The sequence below is a fragment of the Rhamphochromis sp. 'chilingali' genome (assembly GCF_963969265.1).
Source record: "Rhamphochromis sp. 'chilingali' genome assembly, chromosome: 14".
In the NCBI taxonomy this organism is placed as follows: Eukaryota; Metazoa; Chordata; class Actinopteri; order Cichliformes; family Cichlidae; genus Rhamphochromis; species Rhamphochromis sp. 'chilingali'.
Genome location: NC_137941.1, coordinates 15852249 through 15871601, shown reverse-complemented (window position 1 = coordinate 15871601; position 19353 = coordinate 15852249). Strand labels below are relative to the sequence as shown.

Here is a 19353-nt window from a genome sequence, read left to right as displayed (position 1 = left end):
TTTATAGCTTTCCATCTTGATGTTTATGTCAGATTGAACATGAAAATTCCCGCTCAGCAGCATTCTCATTCAGAAAACAAAACCAGCCGAGACAGTGGCAGATGGTTTTTCACAAGGCTCATTCAATTTAGCAGCTTAATAAGACGGTTTTAACCTACAATCGCTTAAGTAAACCTTTTGATTAGAGTAGGAAAAATATGTGAAATAGATTTCAGTGTCTGTTTGCTTTAAAAACAACTTCGTTTTACCATAGTATTGAACATATTGGGAAAGTTATCATGCAAAACTGGGCAATATGAAAAACTGAATGTTTTGAGAACGTTTATTATATAAACTACTGTCCAGTGTCCAGCAGTTTCATTGTGAATTTGGTTGCTTTGTCCTGACTTGAACCTGTAAATGTTGTTTCTGATAGAGATTAGTAGAATGACAGAGTGATGAGGCTGTGTAGCCCTGTGTAACCATAAAACCCAGCTACCTGTGAAGGTACAGTTAATGCTGTGATTTCATTCAGTTCACTTTGATTACGTTTCAGTTGTCTGTTTTTTTTTCTTTTTGGATGAATCACATCTATCAGTAAAACAGGCGCTGTTAGCGGTTGAGAAGGAGACTAATGTTCATTTACCATCACACTGCAATTATACGCAAACATAAGCCTCACATTTTAAATCAGTTTAGGACTTTAGATTTAATGAAGATCTAACATACTTAAGGGGAAAAGGGACTTTGTAAGTGGAAAGTGAGTTTTAAGTAAGTAAATAAAACATAAAAAAGTAAACTGTAGCATAGATTTGCAATGTTTTCGACAATAAATTTTGAGTCAGTGTGACAAGCACAGGCTATCATTTTAAAACATCTAAGTGCTTTAAGCTTCAAAAAAAATCTTTGTGGAGCTGCCTATATATTTACATTAACATTACATTCAGCCTTACATCACACTTGGATATGAGGTTCAAATTCCTCCCTGAGTCTTCTTTTCCTTCTTTCTGGACCGGTGATGCTCTGATTTTCTCTTGCTGCCCTTTTTGTGTGTTGGCTTTTCTGTATATATCTCTGTTCAGATTTATCAGTGTAAAACTGGCCCTGTGATATTATTTCTGACTTTAAACACCTTGTCTAAATCTGACTGACATTCAGACTTTTAATTAAAGCACAGCCAAGAAATTCTTGACTTAACTGGAGAGATTGAACAAGAGAGTGTAGACAGGGAATGAGAAAATGATCACCAATTGCTACAATACTTTAAGGCAAATTAATGGTTCTGTCCTAGTGTTGGTTAGAAAAGGATGATTTGAATTCAACAAATACAGGCCACAGAGACACAAATTTAGTTAACCCATAGCCAATGCCCCATAAGTGTTTCACAAGAAACCATTTTGGTACATGCCAAGAATAACAATCATAAAATAGCTGACAGTAGAGGTGATAAAAGTAGACATATTCATTACGTAGAAGTACACAAAGTAGTGATTCAACTTTGTTGCTCAAGTAACAGCAAAAAAGTGGAGGCTCTAAAGTAAAGAGGTATTATATTTAAAAAATAGCTGCTCCTCTACCAGCTGCTATACGCAAAACTAACTGAAGCTCATGTCATATTAATATTATGATAAAATAATACCAATACAATGATATGAATGAAGGCTTTATTTCAGTTCTATTTCATCTGTCTATCTTCATTGCAGTTTGCGTCCACACAGGAAAATGAGGATAATCAAGGGTTAAAGTGGAATTCAACTGGTATGGGAACCCTAAGATCACTTATAGTGGAGCAGTGTGGGGGAAAGAATCACAAATAAGTCACAATAATTGTTGTTGTGAGCTTCAGTAGATTTTGTGAACAGGCTGTGATGAACTGACCTGTGCTGCTGCTCTTTGTGGATTTAGCCAACTCAATTTGACAAGATTTAAGCTGGGGTTACATGCTCTATCTCTGACTGATTTCCCACCCCAGACAGCATAAATCTAGTGTAAAGACAGAATTCAATGAGTGAATCTGATCAGCATCATCACCTTAAATTTGTCTGCTACACTTGATGTTAACCATGAACACTATAGCTGCTTTGCATTGGTCCAACATACTGCATTGTTTTAAAATGGACTGTTTTAATATGGCCAGTGTTGCCTGATTTAAAACAACTAGTATATGAAGCAACCTTTAAAAAGCAAATGAAAATCATAATTTCAGCAACACATTGTGTACGATATATTTGTTTAACTGCTAGAAATGTGGCTTTTGAAATTAGCTGCCATGTAAAACAAAAAAAGAAAGAAGTGATTGGCTTTGTGCTTGCTGTGTAGCAATAGATCCGGAAGAACAGTAACTTCAACTTACAGATATCTGCACCTTCAATGCTTCTGGCTGACTTTAACGTCTAGGTGTAGTGATATTAATGATGCATAAATTATGTGTTTTTTGGCTCTTTCAACTCTTTGTGTATGATAAGCGCAAGTGGGGGATACACCAATAAGGTTGTGTTTTATATGTTATTGTTCCCTCCATTTAGATTCAAATTAGTTTGGTGTTTGAAGGCATGCTGTGGCAAGAAATAACTCCCCTCAAATGGTTTAAGCCTAAAGTAGTAGTAGAAGTAGTAGAAAGTAGATATTTGTTAAAAGGTATGTATTATAGATACATAAAAATTCTACTTAAGTATAGTATGTGTTTGTTACTGCCCATCTCTGGCTAACAGGAAATACGTGCATCTGGGGCTAAGAAACTTTAAATGTGCATGCCATTGTTCCTCATAAAGTATTTGGCATGTAAAAAAATAAATGTCATTTATTTTACGCTATGGCCACATACAATATGGCTATAGTGTATAGCGTCTCACGTACAATAAGTTATTGTATATATACAATAATTAGATATTGTAGCTTACCCTCATTCAGTGTTCTTAATCTACCAAAAATGCCTCAAAACTGCCATGAGTGGTTACTATAACAGATTGAAACTGAAGCTGCTGTATTTGAAGTTTGCAGAAATGCAAGATATTACCTTTTTCTTCTGCTTTGTGAGAAAATATTTTAAAGTACATTTTTGTTAATATTATAAATCAGTGATGGGGAGATATCGAACCCCTTTTTAAGTTTAAAGTCTCAGTTAGAAACTACTGTGGCGGTCCTATTTCCTCCAAAATTGCACCAATGGTAAACCTGTGCTGCAATGACTGTCAACATTTTGATAAAAGATAGAGAAATTCTGAAATATTTATAGAAGAATGATGTGGAATTTTGTTCATTTACCTTTAGATAACTAATGGTAAACGATATAAAGAAGTGATTATGAACGAAGTGTCATTGTTTCTTGTTGGACTTTTTCTTCTGTAATTGTCAGGTAAACAAATGGTCCTTTTAATAGGAATTGCAGTTACAGTTGTTAACACATTTCTTATTGACACATAGCAGCTACACAGCTCCCAGGGACCCATTAAATGAGTGTGCCTCTGTGTTCAGGATTGAACAAATGAAGATTTATCTGTGGGCTGCTGGTGTCCTTACTTCTCACTTAATTTGCCTTTGACCAAAGAGCTCTGGGGTGTCTTATCCAGTTTTTTCTTTCAAGGAAGCTCATTAGTTTGTGAAGTGACTGTGAAACTGGCCCACAGCTTTAGACTTGTTGATAATATAAAGGAAATACACATGCAGACAAGTTTAGTAGATAAGTAGTAGATAACATGTCAGATCTTTTAGCATGATGAAGCAATATCTAAAACCGTTGATCTGGCATCCAAACTACTGTTGCTATTACTAATAATCTTCCTTATTGTATTTTTGTTTTAGACTACCACTCTCATTGGCCTGCTGAAGACAGCAAGGCTTCTGCGATTGGTGCGTGTAGCCAGGAAGCTGGATCGCTACTCTGAATACGGAGCTGCAGTCCTAATGTTGCTCATGTGCATCTTTGCCCTTATCGCCCACTGGTTAGCCTGTATATGGTATGCCATTGGCAATGTGGAGAAGCCTTACTTGGAACACAGGATTGGCTGGCTAGACAATCTGGGCGTGTCAATTGGAAAGCGATACAACTACAGTGATCCTAACTCTGGTCCCTCTATCAAGGACAAGTATGTCACAGCACTTTACTTCACATTCAGCAGTCTGACCAGTGTGGGCTTTGGAAATGTTTCCCCCAACACCAACTCAGAGAAGGTCTTTTCTATATGTGTCATGCTGATTGGCTGTGAGTATTTTATATGCTTTTCAGGTTGTATTTCAATTTACCATTATTTCATTCTTTTTGTTATCACTTGAATGGGTTTTGAGCAAAAATCTATCTTTTTTCCAGGTCCTTCACAAAACATTGTATATGTTTTAAGCAGAATGTGTTGACATTTTATCAAATTACCTGTGTCTTCATGGGTAACAGCAGTAAATATGCTGACTGTAGTAAAAACAGTACCTTCTCTTCACTCATTGCTTTTTTTTATTTCAGCCCTGATGTATGCCAGCATTTTTGGAAATGTTTCTGCCATCATCCAGAGGCTCTACTCGGGTACGGCCCGCTATCATGCTCAAATGTTACGGGTCAAGGAATTCATCCGTTTTCATCAAATTCCCAACCCTCTGAGGCAAAGGCTGGAAGAGTACTTCCAGCACTCATGGACCTACACTAATGGCATTGATATGAATACGGTAAATAACTGAAGTCACTCATCCACCTGTCCCTGTAATGGATATGGATATCCAACAAAACAAGTGATTGCACTGATGACAATATAAATACATGCTACTAAAAGAGCTTTTTTTCTCTCCCTTGTCTGCTTTTCAATTGGATTAACATCTCTTCATTGGTAAGAGCAGGAGGTACATATTTAATTTCTTTAAATTTTTAAAATGGGTTTCTGTCTGATCACTGTTTAAAATAAGAACCTCATTATGCTGTCTACAGACTGTGGGTTAGAAGACCCAGATGCAGGACACAGGAGGTAGACTGAAGTTCAACATGATAGTCTCTAATCAAAGTTAAGGTCAGACACTGAAGGTCAGGCATTGTAGCAAATAAATCTAACTGGGGACAGGCGAGAAGGGAATGCCTTGGAAGATTAACAGCATAATACAAAAACATTCTGATAAATGGGAGGTAGACAACTGGTGCTGTACATACCAAAGTGACCGACTGGCTAATTGGACATGTGTGAGGAAATCCAACAGATACTGTGATGATGAGGAAGGAAGTAATATAATAAAATGAAGACATTAAACTTAGAGACATACAAAGATTTTTTTTCACATTTGAGATTGTAATAGTACAAGTTTACCAGTAGACGTCTATTCCCAGGTACATTTTTGAAAATGACGGTTAAATAAATCCTTTATTTAAGAAAAAAAAAGGCAAATGTTACATTTTTTGTGAACCATTACATTCCCATGAATTAGCTCCTGGTAATTTTCTGAATACTTACCACATCTCTACTATTGTAATGTCTAAAGTTTGCTTTACATTATTCTTGTTCAGTGATTTAGTGCTATAAAACAAAAACCAACAATATTTTTTAAAAAACAACTTTTGTTTTATCTCAGCTTTAGTAAGTTATGTAAACGTAGTGTTTGATGGACTCACTCAGTACATTCTATATATCAGAGTATGAATTCAGTGCATAACTACACTAGATTAACAGGTGTAGATGCAAACGCATAGCACACTTTTGATTCTGATCTGCTTTGTTACCGGTTCAGCTTATAGTGTAGTTTATTCATATTAATCATTTCAATGTCATGACAGCCTATTTCTTTTGAAAAATATGCATAATATCTTCATATGTCTTATGCTCTCCTTTCTCTGTAATGGCAGCATCCATTCAAGCCTGCATGTACTTCACATTTCCTTGCATGCCTGTGTTTATGCTATTAATTAAATTCTTAAAATCAACAGGGGAGAGTATCCTTTTAGTGCCATCCTTTGCAAAATACTAGTATTTGTCAGCCCACCTCAAGTGTATGGCTGCTTTGTTTTCTTTAAAAACTCACAAGTTTAGAGGCCACCTCTATACAAAGTTCTTTTGAAAGTGCTTTTTTTTTCTAACTTGTGTTCTTTTGTATCTGAGAGAACAAAGCTTGACAAACTGATCTGATGATGTGGTCACAATTATCTCTGAAACACATCTCTGTAAGGATATCAAACAAATGTTTTGAGCACTTTATTTACTGTTTTTTCTCCGCATCTTAGGTGTTAAAAGGGTTTCCCGAGTGCCTACAGGCAGACATCTGCCTTCACCTCAACAGTTGTCTTCTGGACAACTGCAAAGCTTTTCAAGGAGCCACCAAAGGATGCTTGAGGGCCTTGGCCATGCGCTTCAATTCCGCTCATGTGCCTCCCGGAGACACTCTGGTCCACGGTGGTGATGTGCTCACTGCTCTCTATTTTCTGTCGCGTGGTTCTATTGAGATCTTGAAAGATGACATTGTGGTAGCTATCCTGGGTAAATACAACCCCTTGTTGATCATTTTACTGATGTGTACTAACATCTAGTGTTTATTTGATATTTTGTCTCAATTACAATAAGTAGGTTGGGTGGATGGTGCTCAGTTGATTAAGAGCTTTTAAATTTAAGTCCTGTATGGAAATTTTTTATACCCAGAGTAAACTCTTTTGTGCTGTTTGACATTTTGCCAATGTCTATCAGGAGTTTTGTGCATATAATGTCAGTCTCTGCTACACATAAAATCCTCTGCCTCCACCTGGAAATGTGATGAACTGTAATAGTCAATGTCACCTCCCTGTTGTATTTAGATCGCTCAGCTGACTGTGTGTTAAATGTCAGCACCAAGCTAACTAAAACTTTAGGCAGGTCTAATTTAGTCTCATACTGTTTTGAGCTTATTGTTGATTTTGTAAAAAGATCTTTAAGATTTACCTTTTGTTTATATAGTCAGAGAGGAAGCACATACTGTACAAGAAACATTCTACTACCCACATGTGAATTCAATGTGCACAGATGTTCTGGACCTTGGCGTATTTAGCATCAGAAAATTCAAAATAAAATGTGCCTTCATGTGGGTTTTCACATTTCGTTTTCTGTGAGTGTTCTGGGGTGTTTGTGTGACAGGTTTGACACTCTGGCATTTCTATTAAGTGGCCTCATGGAAGGTTGTCTGGCAGTTTCAAAGAACGCAGTGAAAATGGTGCCACTTTTTTGACAGCACTGGGAAATGAGTTAAAGCTGCAAAATAGAGAGTATTAAAATAATGTCAGTAAAAAGGAGATTTGGCTAAAACAACTAGCAGCTCTAAATTTGAAGCTATATTTTTCATTCTTTATGTATTGATACTGAGCTTGATGCATCAATGTTAAAATACCAATACTGGAAAAATGTCTATTTATTTTTTCTTCATGGGTAAACTTCATTCATGCACTCCAGACCGGGCCTGGATTAGATTTTATTCATTATTCATGAGATTAATTCTCACTAAAGCTGCACCTGAAAGAATGAGGTTTCAGCTTCGCAACGGTTGCTGCATCACACAAAACGTGTTATTAGTGATTATCGTGGAAAAGCCACTCAAGCATAATTATAATGCTCCATCGCCATAGTTTATTCTCACATGGGGAACTATACCAACCTCTAACATGGCAATGGTCAGCCCATGGTGTTAAAGTATTTTTCTCTTGTAATGATCATGACTCCAGCAAGGCTATTAGCATTGTTCTACAGGTGAGGAATTAATCTCTTATCCTAATCAATCATTGTGGGGAGAGCTCTGTGTTTGTGTGCGGGGGAGAGACACACCAGTCTGTGTGAGGCTTTCCTCTGTGGCCGAAAGGTGTCCGGTGCATGCTGTGAAAGGCACACTGGCAGCCAGCATATCATATCTCTTTCTTCTGAACCCCTGCTTACACTGTTGGCATTTAGTGAACCCCCCACACCAACAAAGGGATTTTTCATGATGCCCTTTAAACCAGGCCTCTCGTCCTTTGGAAAATGGGCCCTTATTTCTGCAAAGGAAGCTCTTTTATTCTCCAGACTAAAAGCTAAGCTTACCGTAGATTTTTTTGTTTTTTTCACTTTTTGCAAGTTCACTGAAGAGCTGGCTTAATTATGTGATAGCCAAAATCAGTGCAAAAATTGCCTTTGAAGTGCACAAGTAAAGTGTGTCAATTGCAATCAAGCCCTCCTTTACCCATCGCATCAAAGCTGCTGCGTGTTAGTAGTTACTCCTCAACATAAATAATGGATCAAAGATAGAAAGACAACTGATGTGCCGGCCCTGGGAGACGATCTACACAGAAATTAGAGGCTGTCTGATTTTGATTATCCACAAAAACAAACACGTCTGCGCCCCTTAGTGAAATCAGAGTGATAAATAAATTCCTATTGTAATCGCAGCAGAGATTTATGCCTGCGTCATGCCTTTTTTTGGAACTCACTGTAGCTCAAGTCAGCATTTTTACATCTTCCCACTAAAACTGTCAAGATTACCTGTTGTTTGTGTGTTTGTCACCTCCAGGTAAAAATGACATATTTGGAGAAATGATCCATCTCTATGCCAAGCCTGGAAAGTCTAACGCTGATGTGCGGGCTCTGAGTTACTGTGACCTGAGCACCATTCAGCGAGAAGATTTGCTGGAGGTGCTAGACATGTACCCGGAGTTTGCAGATCACTTCTTCAACAACCTGGAGCTTACTTTCAACCTGAGAGATGACTCCACCAAGGCAGATAATGTAAGAACATTTTGGACCTATGTGTTTAATGGGTGTTTTGATAACAAGTATTCATATTGTAATTTGCCTAAATTATGTTTTTTTGTTTATTCTTGGTAACTGACACATTTTCTGATTGAAGCATTTTAATTTTGCAGCCCTGTAGTGTCAAAGAAAGTGATTCAGATGGTGAGGGAAATAAAAATGTGAAAAGAAGAATCTCTTTCACAGCAGATCTGTCTAAAGGTCAGTAGAAACATACAGGAGAACCTTGTCAAGCATGCTTTGTGGCTGCAAATTTTTTTCTTTGTTATTATTCATGGATTGGTGCTCCGATATGCAAAAGTCTGTCCTCTATGGGATATGGTGTTATTCCACTGACTCCTGCTGATTGCCATTCTACAGGGGAAAGCAAAGAAATGGTTAAAGAAGTTCAAAGGGAGAGAGAGTCTAACTCGTGCCTAAAGAGATCTTCAGTAGTTCTGGGTCGCTCTTCACTCACAGTTCCAGGCCTAGACTCAGACGTTATTGTCAGAGACAGCTTGGACAGAAAACCACCTTTTGAAGGTAACAGATCTTGTCTTACAGATGAATTGTAAATATCTGGTGGATAAAATTGTAGCTTTTTTGGCAAGAACTTTCAAAGCAGTGTTGCAAATCGTGATGAATATTTGTAGGACAAACACTAATGTGAGTGGTGGGAAGACACTGAGGGACAATGTCTTTGACGCTGCATTAGCAGCTCTAAGAGGGTGACTGGTTGTGTGGAGAGTGTTGGGATGTTCCCAGGCTTCTAGAGTTGCTTTGAGCAAAAACTTGGGAATTTAAATATTTAGGTTGCCTTCTGCCAAAATGCTGCTCAGCTGATTATAATTCTAAGAGACAGGATGTCATCTGTCTCAAAAATCATAGACTTAAGACTGCATTATTCTCCCTTGCAGACATGCATATGAAGAGCTGCAGGGTCTTGCAGTTTTTCTTAATTTTTTTTTCTAGTCCAGTATCCAGACAAATGCCTTACATGCTGTAGATCACTATTGATATGATTCCATCCGCAAATTATTCTACATTTAATATTCTTTTGAAGACAATTTTATAAGTGCAGGTGGCAAAGGAACAGCATGCAACTGCAGTCCTTCAGACAAAAAATCATCAGCCCGTGCAAGTTATCTCTGTAGAAAATAACTTTTGACAGTTTGCTCGTTTCATCATCATCATCATCATCATTTATTTATTTATATAGCACTTTAAAAACACACCTGGTAGACCAAAGTGCTGTACAATACTAATATGCACATAGTAATAAAACCAGACATAGCAATAAAAAAGAACATTAAAAAAAATATCAGTTACCCACAGAGTTAAAAGCCAGAGAATAAAAATAGTTTTTTAATAAAGACTTAAAAACTGGCACTGATGTAGCCTGTCTAATATGGAGAGGAAGGTTATTCCAAAGCAGTGGCGCTGCAACAGAGAACGCTTGGCCATAGCCGTGACTTTGGGACCAAAAGCAGCAACTGCTCAGCTGGAGCATTCAGGTGTGCATTAACAAAATACTGAGGAGGGAAGACATCAGCAGTGGTCTCAGAACCAATTGCTGCAGTTTATTAGTCTGAAAGGGGTAATAAAGCCATTTCCAAAATACTTTACGTCCATCATTCTACAGTGACAAAGATTATTCATAAGTGGTAAACATTCAAGACAGTTGCCAGTCATTCCAGGAGTGGACACACTACTAAATCAGAGAAATTGTAAATTGCAAGGTTAAGTTTGTAGAGCTTCTTGTAAACAAACCATCATTTAAACCAGATAACAATGCACAACACCACATTTGGTGAAAACCAAACACAGTGTATTACCAACTGCCAAATCGAGGGTGGGAAGGTGAGGATTTGGGCTTATTTTGCAGCCACAGGACCTGAGTATCTTGCAGTCATTTAAACTCCTCTGCATACCAAAGTATTCTAGAGTCAAGTGTGAACTCATCTGTCCAACAGTTAAAGCAAAACTGAATCATGTAACAGGACAATGACCCCAAGCACAGCAGAAAATCTGCAACAGAATGGCTGAAAAAGAAAAGAATCAAGATGCAGTAATGGCCCAGTCAAAGTTCAGACCTCGGCCTGATTGAAATGCTGTGATATGACCTTAAGAGAGCTGTGTATAAACAAATGCCTGCAAAGCTCAGCAAATTGAAGCAATGATGTAAAGAAGAGTGGGCCAAAATTCCCCCGCAATGATATGAGAGACTGATAAGGTCATACAGAAAACAATTACTTCAAATTACTTTACGTTACTGCTGCTGTAAAAGTGCTGAATCATGGGATATACTTGGTTTTTCCACACACCATTTTTATATTTTGGCTTCTTTTTTTTAAAATAAATAATGGCATGATTCAATAGGCCATGTGCTGTTGTTTATATGTGCTATAATCAAATTTAAAATGACCTGATTTTCTATGTTTTATTGAAAATAAAATAAATTTACCCAGTTAAAATGTACCCAGTATCCCAACTGTTTTGGAGCTGGGGTTCTACGTGATACAAAGTCGGACCGAGAGAACGACTGTCAATGCACCCTCAGCCCAAACTCTAAACGAATCTATGCAACTCATTGTATTAGTGCAAAGCCACCTGCACAGTCTGTTCAGTGAGATAACTTAATCACCGAATTAACCACCCCTCTGTTTAAAACAACAAAAGAGGCTCCACACATATCACTAGACAGCAGGTTAAATACTACCATGTGCCAAACAGAGATAACAGGGTTAGTTTGCAACTGGAAAACACCGATATAATAATTCTCCTGGTATAGCAGTGTGATAAATTACAACAAAGGATCTACACACAGCTTTGCTGTAGAGATTAATTATATTCTATTTTAGTAATGTTTAGTGATGACGTTGCTCTGACCTGCAAGTGAGGATGTAAATCATGCATGTTGGTTTGGTCCTCCAGATCTGTGCTGTGATAAATGGGCCTGTAAGAAGCCTACAGACTACCTGGATGAGTCAGCGCAGTTCCAGGACCTGAGAGAGGATGATAATTCTGCCAGTGAAATCACATATGGAGAGGTGGAACAACGCTTAGGTCAGCTTCAGGACCATTTAAACAGGTACATATTTTTAGAGTCAGCATGCAGATGGTTGAGCTTCACTTTGCTGTCATAAACTATGAATTACCCGAAAATGTGAACTTTTCTAGTGTGAATAACAGTGCTTGTTTTTTTTCTTCTTTTTTTTTTGACTAACCCTTTTTCTTTTACCAATGGTTTGCCATTTCAGCCACACAGCTCACGTGTGGCGCCACATGAAATTGCAGAAATTTCTCTTCTCATTTAAACGTACTAGTTGCGCTTAGCACATCTCTGTTTGGAAACAGTGCAGCATCTTATCAGATGGTGCAAAGAGTTGCTGTTTTGGACGGTATTTCTAGATTATTGTCTAAATTTACTTAAGTAAATGATGTTAAAACTTCTCTCCTTTAATTTTAATGTGAAAAGTTTAGGTTAACTTTGAAGTTAAAGTTGGAACTCTACTTGTTCTGAAGAAAATAGGATTACATTTTTTACATTTATCCAGGGGCATTCCTTTACTGAAGTTGTCTTTTTTGGCCTATGTTGACATGATAGCACTCAGTTGCTCCACATATCTCCCACACCATTACACCACCAGCAACCTGAAACATTTATACAACACAGGATGGATCAATGCTTTCATGTTTATGCCAAATTCTGACCCAACCATCCAGTTGTTGCTACAGAAATCGACACTTGTTAGATCAAGCAACATTTTTCTGATCTTCTGTTGTCAAATTTTGATGAACCTATGTGAATTGAGGCTTCAGTTCCCTGTCTTTATTTGACAGGAATGGCACATGATCTGGTCTTCAGCTCTTGTAACTCATCTGTTTCAAGGTTCAACACGGTTCTCATTCAGAGATACTCTTTTGCAAACCTTGGCTATAGTGAGTGGTTATTTGAGTCTCTGTTGCCATCCTATCAGCTCAAAGCAGCCAGGCGATTCTCCTCTGAACTCTGGCATTTCCATCTAGAGAAGTGCTGCTCACTGGATATTTTCTCTTTTTCATACCAGTCTCTGTAAAGAGATGGTTGTGTGAGAAAATGTCAGTAGATTAGTAGAAATTCTGAAATACCAGCAGCCCATCTGTCACCAACAACCATACCATGTTCAAAGTCCCTTAAACCACCTTTTTTCCCCAACCGCTCAGTTTGAACTTCAGCCGGTCAACCTGACCATGTCTGCATGACTAAATGCATTGAGTTGCTGCTGTGTAATTTGCTAATTAGTTATTTTTGTTACCCAGCAGTTGAACTGGTAGATTCAACAGTCTGCCCATTAAAAATGCATGGAGTCATATGAGTGAACATTTCACTTAAAATGACTCAGAAGGAGCAGAGTGGAATATTTTTTCCAGTTTTAAGTGCAGGGTAAAGGCTCCTCTCTGTTCCCCTCACTTTCTCCATTCAACATCTAAATCTCATTTGTAAACCATAGCTACTGCTGATGTAACGTCTGACATTACAGCAACCGAGCGCACCATAAAAGTCACAAATTTTCACTTGTGACTCATGGTGGCTTTAAATGGAGCCTTTTCCATTTTTTCAAAACATTCTGTAAAACTGATTTGGGAGAGAAGCAGCCTTATCTAGAGGCATTATGTGTTTATGTATTTGTCTGTTTGTTCAATTGGTTGTTATTTTTTCTACTGTCTTCAAGTCTACATATATAACATTAATAGTAGTTCTTAAAAACAGAAAGAATGGATTTATCTATCAATTGCATTGTCTAATTTGAGCGGATATTGAATGTATGATGGATTTTCACTGTGCACAAAAATATTCGGGTAGTCTTTTAGTCTAGAGCATTTTCTGGTATGTTCTGTGGCGACAGCATAGGTATATTTGTCACTATTCTTATTTATCATTGCATTTTCAGATAAATGCTATTATTAATTTCAGTAAATGATAAGGCAGTGCTTTATTCTTTTAAGATGTCACCTCCCACACTGCTAAAAGTAGGCTACACCAAATGTGAAGGAGTAGGTGGAGGACGGCAACTAGCTGGCAGAAGTCGTTGTCGGACTTGGAGTGGGAGGTTGGATCTAATGGAAGCAGGATGCAACATTGTAGGACCGGTGCAAATCAAACTTGAGAATGACCTGGTACTAAAGTCTTTATATGGTAAAGGAGCGCTCAGAAAAAAATGTGCCTGAAACAATTTATAATGATAGAAACAAAATGGTGAGATTGATTTCTAGCAGCTACGTTGTACTTTACCTTCCCTAAAATGAATAGATTTTATTTTTGTCATTCCTGGAATGTAGAAACACATCTTTGGCAGTAGTTTCAGAATCACACCTGCAGTCAGCAGCCACCTGAAACGGACACGCAAATGAACAGCAGATGGTATTTTTAGCTGGAATTATCACAGAGAATGAAAGATCGCATCAGGGTGCCTGAAATACTGGGCAAGCTCATTTTATTAAGCACAAATAAGGCATTTTATCCACTGCACTATACCTGACCTTGTTTTTTTAATGCTGGCTGGCTGCAGGATGAGCAGCACTTCTCTGTCATCTTGGTGTTTTTGTGGCTTTGACTAGTCTGAAAGCATATGTGGCAGGAAAAAAATGTCGGTGTGGCCTTTCTCTTTTACACATCTATGTAAATAGCCAAGAAAAATATTGTTTGGTACGCTGAAAAATACTGTGCGGCTGCTTTTACTTAGTGTCTCATGAGCCACAGCATATTAAATGAGGAAAACAAAAAGGCTGACAGTGTCTTTGTGCATTAGATGGAATACACGTTGGGTTTGGGGTTTTTTGCCTTAAGTCCTAAATATAGAACTTTGATCAAATCTAGACTTAATTAGATTTACCAGATGAGTATAATAGTTATTTGCACAGTAAATGCAGAATTCACATGTCCCACACAAAGCTCATTATCGCTCCTAGCAGGGGCAATGTCTTTCATCTATTGCTTTGACAGAATGTTTCCACACCGTTGCCGTCTCTTAATTTTGTCCAGAGCAACGGCTCCATCTAGTGCTCAGTGAAGCACATCTGAGTGTGCTTTCAGCCATTGTCACACACAGTTAGGTTCACACTGTCCGAGTTACGTAAATACTCTTTCTTTTCATACTTATCTTTTGCTAATATTATACAGTATATCTGTCTGTTTTTGCTCATCAGTCCTTTTTTTTTTTTTAGGCTAGAATCTCAGCTGTTATCTGATATGCAGGCGATCCTGCAGCTGCTGCAGAGGCAACCAACTCTGGGACCGCCTGCCTACAGCACTGTGACTGCTAATCCAGACTATCACAGATCTGCAGTGAAGGTTCAGCCGGCTGCTCTGAATGCAAGCCATTTCTTTAGCTCTGCAGGAACTCAAGTAAGGATGCCATCACTTTAGTTGGTAGACATTATTTTACATAGAGCATTTGTTTTCCACTTATGTACACATTGAGACCTTTCCCTTCACTTTTTCATACTGTTAAACTAAATGTCACATCTGTTGGTTTGTTTGTTTTTCTACAAATACAGTTGTGTTTTAAGGGTAAATATAATTTCACATCTGAAACAGGATATTAAATGTATATATATATAATGAGATTATTTACCCCAGCACAGGCAACTAAGATCTTATTATTGTCAAAAACTGTTTTTTTAGGCCCCCAACCAAAAACTAGGGAGCACCATTCAGGAATCTAAAGACTCTGTGTTGAGCTTGGCCAGTGTGAATGCACCCACTGAGGACAGCCTTAAAGAATTTCTTGTGCAGAGACATACAGAGGCACAACAGCATCAACAACCATCCACAGGGCATCAACAGTCAGCACTGATCCTTCTTCCACCTGAAAACCCTGCTTCCTCTTCTTCCATGTCACCTTCAGACTCCAACCTCAATGCCACTGGACTCCATAAACCTGCCTCAGACCAAGAGTCTCCAAGGCCATAAATCTTTTCTGCAGCACGGTATTCTAATATTGAGGTTGTAGTGCTGTAATTACTAAGTAGCAGTTTCTTTTATCAGCATGCTGGCACAGTCATCTGTGGCTTGGTATTAGAAATGAGATGTTCTTACATTGTGCATGAAGACAAAACACTGTTTTACGTGGTTGACACGGAATTAAGAAACTATTCCTGCAGCTGCCAGTATAATATGTAACAATAGTTACATATTTTAACAGTAGTTCTGTCAAAACAGGATTGAATCCATAATCATCATCATCCTCATTCATTTTTGCTCTTTAAACTTACATGGTGATGCCCACTTAATCTTGATGCACCTATTTAACCCATGAGGACAGCATTTCAGCATTTTTAATTAAATTCTTCTTACTCTGCAAGAATGCTGGTCTCCACTAGGTTGTGATAGAAATACACAACCAATGTGTTTTGCAAATGCTTTTCTAGTTAACGGACTTTGTGTTTTTTGCAGACACACTATTGCAGCATTTTATGTTCCCACACAGTTGGTCACACTAGCATGGGCTATGTGGCTTGGGCAAAATCGAAGGTGTGGATAGTGACACTAGCTCCAAGTGTAAGCAAGAAGAGCCGACTGACCTACCTCACAGTAGACAGGCTCCAGTCATCAGACAAATAGGGTTCCTCCTGCTGGTATCTGCAAAACCAGGGAAAGACTGGCATCTCCACCTCCCCACAGTGGATACAATAACTCACCAGGTTCTGCAGCAGAATTGCCAAAAACACCGGGAGGTGCAGTGCATAACAGCAGCCAGCTGTTCCTCAGTGAGGGGTCTGTGGATGATGAACATTCATGGAAAGTATTAAGAAAGATACAAAAAAATAGAGGAACTTGTGGAAAAAACATACTCTCAAAAAACAAGTTGAAGGTGATGGTGGCACCACGACTACTTACTGTACTAGCATTTCATAACATCTTATGAGCAATAGGTGTGAGTCATTTAAAAGTGACAAAAGTGGGTCATCTGGTGGATAAGGTGCTAGTTTTAAGCTAACTAACATACTACCAGTACTCAAGTGCAGAATCCACAGAGAGCGGAGGCTGTAGAAAGCCAGGACTAACACACACTGCCAAGCAAATTAAAAGTCTTTACACAAGAATTTGCCAACAACCCCATCGAGCCTTTTTTCAATCCTTTCATGCCTGTAGTCTGAAGAGGGAAAGGTTATCTCTCCAGACGCTGGGTGTCAACAGAGAGCCGCAACTGTATTACTCTCTGCCAAAGTTCAATGCAAGTGATCATTGTTGCTTGTTATACTTCAAAGCAGCAGACAAGAACACATGAAAGCCTCAACTAAAATATTGTGAACGCTGAAAGGAGCCAACCCATTACTGTTACCAAGGCTGGCTGGCAGCAGCTGAATACAGACATGTTTGTTTAGGCAGTTAACCTGTCCAACCTGAAACTTGGAAACAAAGATGTGAGCAAGTCATAGGTACCTGCACTGCTATCAAAACACGTGAGCACCGGAAACGTGAGGAGGTGGCTTTTTCACAACAGAAAAATGACGGCACAGCTTTTCTTTCTCCATTTGCAGAATGCAGTTCCTAGCACCTGACGCTGAGGCACTGAGGACAGTGGAGGTTATCTTACATGATGCAACAGTCACGGATGAGCCTGGTCATTAATGTTAGAGCCCGTTTAGAGTGTAAAGTCTGTGTGGGCACATAAAAATATTCCAGGCTTTGGGAGTAATGAGTCTGTATATGAAAGAAATATAAGTCTTCTGTAGCCATTAGTGTAATACAGCATTATTACAAATAAGAGTTTTCTGATGTATGTTGTATGCCTGTCTTCTCTGAAGTGTGACTCAGGGGTTATGGACAATTGCACTGCAATATACTGTACAGTATCAAAAAAAAAGACTATGGTTTTCTTCTATAAACAATGTGCTTTATTACTGCAATGACTAATGTGCACCTGGTGTACAATGTTAAGCCAACAGAATACACTATACATACTTATCTGGAAAAATATAACATGCAGATTTGAGATTATTTTTTTTTCGCCGTTTGGAGAAGTATGATATAGACATTTCTACATTTAGAAAAGAAATAGAAAAAAAACATATCAAATGTTTTGTGTCTTATAACTTACTTTCTCATTTTTCTCTTACAATATAATTATTCAAAAGTGTTAAAGGAACTCTGACTATGAAGACGTGCATACCTGATTATATTAAGATTAACAGCAATTTGAATGTTATTTAAAAAAACGTTTGTGAATTAAAAAAGTGACACATTGTTGGAACAGTCTTGGTCTTAATGTCTAGATATTACAGCGCGTATTTTGTTCAACTTTTTTCAGGTCGACGGTGAAATAATACAGCCCCCCTTTCTTTTCGTTACCCAAGACTGTTTAGTCTTGGGTTTAGTCAGTTTAATAGTAACACACGTAAACATGGTCCATAACGACTAGCTCGCGCACATCTGCCAGCCACCTGCATCCGAAGTGTCTGATAAGCTCCATCAGTCTTTGTTGGAGAACAGAAGAACACTTACGGGCCATGTGGCATTTCATTGTAGTTGTTGCTTACAGCCAACAGCATGTTTTTCCTGTTTTGGTTGGCTAAATAGGGAACTATGCCATGTGTTTTTTTTAACACCGTGGTTTAGTATATGAGATCACACGAGCTGAAATAATCTGAGTTCCTTTTAAGTCAACATTATGTTGTATGGGAAAAATGTGAAAGTGGCCACTTAAATGAGTGCATCATGGTTTGAGATTTAAAGGGTTTGGGAAAACTTACCTATGAAATATAACATATACTATTGCAGCCTATGGGGAATTCTTATTAGTTTTGTAGTTATTTATTTATTTATTTTCATATGGATCTACAAAGCATGCATTTTTTTGAGTCTCTATATGCTTACCGTTTTGCACTGCCTGTCAGCCCAAAGTAGCACATTACAATATAAAATGATGTCAGCATACTTTACTCGGATGAGGTGTTGGGGGGAGAAGAGGAAGGGGCACTGCGGGACACAAGGACACATAGTACTTGTGCATAAACAGACCCCAGAGAGTATCTTGTGCCTATATGACAAATCCAAATGCTAAGACAGCATCTTTATGTATAAATAACCATACATAATGAATTATATAGTCCCTGTACAGTTTTTTTTTCTGTTGGCAATGAAGGTTGTTGTTGTTAGACATTTGTAGGAAATAAATACATCCCATTGCCAGAAATGTTTTTTTGTTTTTTACTGAATAAATTACATTGAGTATTCTATAGAACATACAGTAGTGCATATGTTAGTTTTGAAACTGTGGGAGCAATAAATAAAAACGCACAGTTGGAGTTGTGTCGCTGGCTTTCTGTTATTCAGTCCATATATGTGTTTACAGTTGCTGTGTACATAACTGAAAGTAGAACATATACTATGAATTATGAAGTGTTCCAGGAGGATTGTGGGTCCTTGAGGAAGGTGAGTGATTATTTCACAGTATGTCAAATACTTTGTTGCAGTTGTTTGTTTTTAATGAGCATCTGCCAAACGTACAATGCATTTCTTTATATTGTTGCTCTTAGGAGCCATGACTTTCCTTTTTTAAAAAAAACAATCTTGACCAGTAGTTTGGACATTGATTGCTTTTTCATTCATTTTCAGTTCAGTCCTTGTAGCGGACCATTTTCACAGGAATGTGTTTTGTTTTGTGTGTGTGTGTGTGTGTGTGTGTGTGTGTGTGTGTGTGTG

At 38.1% G+C, this 19353-nt stretch overlaps 1 protein-coding gene across 1 annotated transcript in view; it reads left to right on the top strand.

Annotated features, from left to right (window-relative positions):
• The window catches only part of kcnh7 (potassium voltage-gated channel subfamily H member 7), a 42306-nt gene extending 23384 nt beyond the window's left edge, over positions 1-18922 (top strand). Inside the window, exons 7-15 of the mRNA XM_080902478.1 lie at positions 3781-4180; positions 4433-4632; positions 6167-6419; positions 8446-8660; positions 8798-8885; positions 9045-9206; positions 11598-11754; positions 14871-15051; positions 15331-18922. Coding sequence (XP_080758604.1) covers positions 3781-4180; positions 4433-4632; positions 6167-6419; positions 8446-8660; positions 8798-8885; positions 9045-9206; positions 11598-11754; positions 14871-15051; positions 15331-15618 — 1944 coding nt within the window. The 3' untranslated portion in view covers positions 15619-18922. The remainder of the gene's footprint in view (positions 1-3780; positions 4181-4432; positions 4633-6166; positions 6420-8445; positions 8661-8797; positions 8886-9044; positions 9207-11597; positions 11755-14870; positions 15052-15330) is intronic.
• The last annotated feature ends 431 nt before the right edge of the window (positions 18923-19353 follow it).